General features: G+C 42.4%; 1 protein-coding gene across 1 annotated transcript; it reads right to left on the bottom strand.

Annotated features, from left to right (window-relative positions):
* Positions 1–1,182: 1,182 nt before the first annotated feature.
* Positions 1,183–4,138, bottom strand: LOC140076101 (olfactory receptor 1468-like). Its single transcript, XM_072122605.1, has 2 exons — positions 4,013–4,138; positions 1,183–2,136 (listed from the first exon to the last, which is right to left on the bottom strand). The coding sequence occupies exons 1-2, from the start codon at positions 4,136–4,138 to the stop codon at positions 1,183–1,185; spliced, it is 1,080 nt and encodes a 359-aa protein (XP_071978706.1).
* Positions 4,139–6,165: the final 2,027 nt, after the last annotated feature.

Below are 6,165 nucleotides of genomic sequence, written 5' to 3' on the forward strand. Positions count from 1 at the left end.
TGCCTACTGCACGAAGCAGCGGATGTCTGTCACACCTCCCCAAGCAGCTGCTGACTGTCCTCAAAGAGTTTGTCCTCGCTGTATAGTGGCGCTAAGCCCAGACCACCTAGTAAGTCTCTGGCTGAGGGAAATGAACAGGACAGAGGCTGGTTGAGGACAGCTTAGGGCAGCTGACCTGCTCCTGGGCCATGCCAACTAAGGGTTGTATCTGATGAACCCACGGACTGTTGCCTGGGGTTGTCAGATGTCATTTGGGAGGAAGTGGATGACCTAGTCAACCAATCGAGAACCTTTGGGTTGTTCATCAACACACTGCCGCTAGATAACAACGGGAGTTCTGGCCTCACAGAGTCACCCATGCTGCGACGTCCCCCTACTGTGCTGCGACCTGTGCCTGCTCCATCTGCCACCTCTCTCTCTCTGACATATTGGTTAATCAACTATGTGTATTTTACACGGATTTCTCGATATCAACTTTAGCAACAAAAAAGAATTGAAATTTGGGGTATACTTGTCTGCACATGTGTTCTAGGGTGTTCCTTTCTTCTTCCCAGAGTTCTCTGCCCCATGTAGCACGTTGTGCTCCCGGCCATATTGCCAGGAAATAAAATAAATTTGTTTCCACGAATCAGCGTAAACTTCGGATTCATGCCGAACCAAAGTTTTCCTGAAATTCGAAATGTATTCCACTTCATTAGAATCGATTTGCCCATCTCTAAATAGTAGTCAAAAGCATCTCTTGTTCTTTATTAGATTGTCGTATACAGTTTTTAAAATTTAGACCAATGGTGTATAGAATGACGAGTATTAGACCATACTTTGTTTCATTAATAAGACTTACAGAGATCCTCAGTACAAAGATTCCACTTTAAAGTGGGACTGTGGGATTTTGCTTGTTCTTACCGAATGTGCCCAACCATCTGTGACAACTGTACATTTAAACAAACAAAACAAATGTATTTATCCAGCATGCAGACACACTGAAACCCTGTCATCCTGGAAGACTCCATTTTGGCCTTTTTCAACATTTTTTAAGAAGCTGTAAAGTTTTTCTAGGTAGAATAAAAATCATTTTCCACAGTAAGAAATTAATTTATAAATTCTCATTGTAGCCTAAATCCAGAGCTTTTACATTTTATTTAAAGATCAGCCAGTAATTTCCACAGAATTTTTCAAAAGAAACTAAGCATAAACTCTTACAGATTGTTCTCCCCTGACGTTACACGCTAAGAATTTTAGTATCGCCCTCTTTACATCCTTATTCCGTACACTGTATATCAGGGGGTTTAACATGGGGGTAACAATGAGGCACAGAACAGTAAAAGTTGTTTCGAAGACCTGAGGATCGTTCATGGGTGGTGTCAGGTACGTTGATGTCCAGGTGCCGTAGAACATGGTGAGGACTATGAGGTGGGACGAGCATGTGGAGAAGGCCTTTTTCCTTCCATCACTGGATTTAATACGTAGGATGACAATGATGACCTTAATATAAGATATTATACTACACAGAAACGGAAGCAAGCCAAATATTATAGCTTCCACATAGGAATATAAATGAAAACCAGCGCTGGGACAGGAAATTTTGGCAAAAGCCTTAAATTCACAATAGAACTGTGTGACTGTATTCGGATAACACAATGGTACATTAGATGCAGTCAGGGTCAAAAAGAGAGAATTAAAAAGCCCAGTGGCCCAGATAGTCACCAGGAGCGTAATGCAGTTCTTCTTACTCAACATCCGATGATAGTGTAGAGGTTTACAAATGGCGACGTACCGGTCATAAGCCATTATGAAGAGCAGGAGATCCTCCGTAACAGCCACATGGAGGAAGAAGTACATCTGGGTGAAGCATTGACTGAAGGACGTTGTAAAGTTACCGCTTAATAACATGTAAACCAACTTCGGAACGGTAAATGTCGTGTAGCAAATGTCGACAATAGATAAGTTACAGAGGAATAGATACATGGGGGTGTGTAGGTGCGGATATCTGTAAACTACAGTGATGGTGATGGAATTAGCGAATACACCGATCAGGTACATCAGGATAAAAATGAAAGATAAAAATGGTTTATTCTTCTCATGTGTAGCAAAGGTCAAGATGAAAAAACCATACGTGTGATTCTCCATGAGGTCTCTCTGGGAGGGAAAGCATCATTATTATTATTATTAATATTATTGTTATTATTAATCATTAATGACGAGCAGGTTTGTCAAAATTGGGGTTCGACGGGTTTGGCCAAAAATCGTTAAAAAAATTTGGTTACGGACCTGGACATGACCCTGAACACAAGCTCCATTGAGGTCAATGAACCTGTCATCAGCAATTGGCCTAATAAACCACTACCAGGATATTGTCAAACAGTTTAACACCTTCTCGTTTCTTTCATGGTGCAGTATGATGGCATCATCTAGAAAGTCTATTTTAAAGTGAGATGTAAATTGGTTGTAGAAAGTCAAGGAGGCGGAGAGTTTAACACTGAAGACAAGGTGGGGAGCTCTGAATACCTTCTCCTCTGTGATTGACATCATCCATCTTAATTTAGGTGATCTGGTTAGTGATATGTCTGGATGCTGGACCATTAATTATAGTGAAGGGAGAATTCTTAAGAAAGAAAGAGCTTGACTTCAGTGTTAAAATCTCCACCTCCTTGACTCTACAAGCAACTTACATCATACTTCAAAGTTGATTTTCTGGATGATGCCACCACACTGGACCATGATAGAAACATGATCTGGAAATTGTTCAACTGCTTGACAAAATACAGGTAGTAGTTTATTTGGTCAATTTCTGCTGACAGGTTCCCTTTAACACCCAAAAATGGATGTAAAATGGAGGTAGTTAGGGATAGAGGGCTTAAAAATGGGGGTAATAACAGGGCAGTTTCCCTTACAATAATTGTCTGAAGTACTTAGTATAATATAACAATAAGAAATGAAATAAAATACAAAATAATAATAATAAAAAATCTTTTTATAAATATAATTAAATCCTGTTAATTTCAATGACACGCACTTACCTGCACCCAGCAATGGATCGTGAACTCCAGTGAATCCTGGACAGAGAACGCCCCCCTGGATCGCGACAGGACCGGGTAAGTAAATTTGCCCCAGTATGTGTAGTGATGAGTTGATCCCACCATCACTGTTCGTGGGAGAGGAGGCAGCTAGAAAGAATTGGCCTTTTTATGTATTACCAGAAATGAGAGGCCAGGCAAAGTTGAGGTATTGGTCAATTACATTGCGAGTGCCTCAAGTATCATCCCTCACCTCTTTTGAGGTGCATAGTCCTCCACCTTACCCCTGTTCAAAACCCCAAGGACGTCTCAGCCACAGGTAATGGACAGTCATAAATGCTCTATGATAACTTTCCTAGCTGGGATTCTGTAAGCCACCCACCTGCCCCTGCCCTAGTTACAGCAATCTGAGCACCATGTGTATGACAAGGCCCCGGCAAACAAAACATGAGCTACCATCGATGACACAAGGATGACGCAAATAAAACATGGAAGCGCCTAAGGCTCTTTTGCTTCTGTTGTCTAAGCCTCTACCGCAGCAAGTCCACCATTCTCTCTGCATATGGATTATATGACACCTACACAACCAATAAGCCTGTTCAAACCATCCCAGGTGTGAACAGGCTTTTTATCCCCCAAACAATGGTTCTGACTAGGAAAGTTGCAAAATTTCTGGCATTTGAAAAGCTACCATTCTGGACAAAAATGTTATGGTGGTGGCCATCCCCGCCCCCTGCATCAACAGGTCCACTGGGTTGATGTAGTGGTGGCCTGGGCACTTCCACAGTCCAGGATTGCTGAACATCAGCCCTTGCCTCCTTTGCCATCTGCTTCCTACTCTGCTCCTCCTCTTTTACTGCCTCCTCATCCAATCAGTGCATCCCCTGCACCACCAGTTTCAGCACAGCTATGGGGAAACGGCAGAGGGGCAGTGCTGTAACCCATCAGTCTGGCTGAAAGACCAATGATACTAAACCTTAAGCCGTGACAAGCCTTACAGTAGCATTTGGCCAAGCCAGGTTAATGCACATCCCGTACTTTGCACATGTGTTAAACTTGGTGGTGCAAAGCTTCCTGGCCAATTGTTTAGACACGTTGGAGCTGCTGCATAAAGCGTGTGCCATCTTTGCACTCTTATGGTGTTTACACCCTGCTGCTCCTTGCCTGTAGGCAAGACAGAGAAACTTTGACCTTCCCACTCATCGCCTAATATGTGATGTGCCAACCAGGTGGACTTCCAGTGTACATATGGTGGAAAGGGCATGTAAGCAGCCGCAGGCAAGAGTTGTATTCTAGTTACAAAATGCCCCGGTGAGTCAAACTACTGGTCATCAGAACATCACCTTAACGAGTGGCCCCACCAATATGGTCATCGCTAACATCCCCTCAATTTATTACTAGAAAAAACAGCTTAGGCCATGATGGAGGATTTAATGGTAGCACAAGATGAAGAAGAAGAGGTGTTAGGCCAGTCTACGAAAGGTTCACAAGGTGGGTTGCTGGTCAAACAGTGGTATTCCAACCAAGGGACAATTTTGACGGAGGAAGAAGAGGAGGAGATTTCCTCCCAGCAGGGTGAAACACAGTACAACTTATGGAAGAAACTGGAGTTTGACTGGCGAAGATGTGAAGGGGGAGGAGATACCTTCCAACAAGGACAGCTTATCCTTGAATCTGGGCAGTGAGAAGGGGCCAGGTATTTCAAATAAAGGCAAATAGTACTAAGACTGGTAATGAAACACTGTACAATGCTCTGAATGCAAATTATACTAAAACTGGCCCTTTCAGGTATGTTACTGTATGATGCTAACACTAGTATTTTACGGTTTACTGTATGATGCTGTAAATGCATACAGTACTATGACTGGTAATGTAATGCTACACTGTATGATGCTGTAAATTAAAAAAGTACTTATACTAGTCCTTTAAGATATTACGGTATAATGCAAATAGTACTAGAACTGGTCCTTTAAGTAGTAGCAACATGCAGTTCTTAACTAAAAAGAGCAATCATTTCCAACCATCTCTTATCACAGCAGTCTCCTCTCCTCACCTAACTCCACTGAAAAGGGAAATCGGTCATTTTTACTAAGTCCCTGCATGTGGCTCTGCCTCTTATCCAGCATGTCCCACGCAGCTAATCACACCTAGCCAATCACTAAATGTGGGCTGTTGTTGCTAAGGCCTGGAAAGCTGGTTGATTCAAGACAATTTCACGAACACTGCCCAACTTGCCATGTTTAGTATGGAGCAGAGTTTGGGGGTTTGGGTTTGCTCAACACTATTAATCAAATTAATTTTTATATTTTTAAAATGCCTGCAGTTGCTGTAACTACTTTTTAAATTTTCCTTTGTATCAATTCAGAAAGATTAAATTGACAAATTAATGAATTGTTTAAATTGTAAAGTTATTGGCAATGGAAAAATAAGGATCATACAAGACGTCTAACGCTTTGTTGTGTTGGATACAAACCTTTGCCAGTCTTGACTTTCCTGATATGTTCTACGGTCCCTGCATGAAACTAATGCCCCATAGACCATGTTCTTTATGTACCGGCCATAGGCAGGCACCGGACGTACTATATTTGGGCAGATATTTGACAGCTTACACAACCAGGAGCACGGTGTAGACGAGGCATTGGGGCACATTTACTTACCTGGTCCTGTCGCGATTCCCAATCTGGATGGTCCGACGAAGATGAAGTCCGGAGTGATTCACCAACATTGTACGCCTGAGATCCTGCATGTGTCGCCTAGTAAAACTTTTGATCGTATTTGTTAAAATTGTATGACTCAGTGCATCTATATACAGTGAAGGTAAAAAAAATACAGCTGGAGGGTTCTCGATGTCAGCACGTGATCCCTTATTGTGGGTGAAGAAGAAGCACGAGGGATGCTATGATCTCAGATTGTTGCTTCAGAACGAAGTCCTAATACAACAGACACATCCATTCTCTCCATACTCTCCATTCTTCCTAGCTCTCACCCTTATTTATAGGGATATACCCACTGACTGAGCCCCTAGCTGCTATATAAATTCAGCAGTATAGCCCCCAACATGTTTCACCACATATGTGGCCTCCTCATGGTCACTAGGGCTATATAAGCCATCTGAACGCCAACCTTGGTTGGTGAGGTACAAAAGGGTGTA

This window comes from Engystomops pustulosus, chromosome 8 (assembly GCF_040894005.1).
Source record: "Engystomops pustulosus chromosome 8, aEngPut4.maternal, whole genome shotgun sequence".
Taxonomy (NCBI): domain Eukaryota; kingdom Metazoa; phylum Chordata; class Amphibia; order Anura; family Leptodactylidae; genus Engystomops; species Engystomops pustulosus.

What these genes read in the sequence shown, in the direction of transcription:
- LOC140076101 (XM_072122605.1), bottom strand. Translation starts at nt 4,138, where the DNA reads ATGGCACACGCTTTATGCAGCAGCTCCAACGTGTCTAAACAATTGGCC. An exon ending in TGGCTTGGCCAAATGCTACT is followed by an intron (nt 2,137 to 4,012) that starts GTAAGGCTTGTC and finishes TTTCCCTCCCAG; the next exon opens with AGAGACCTCATGGAGAATCA.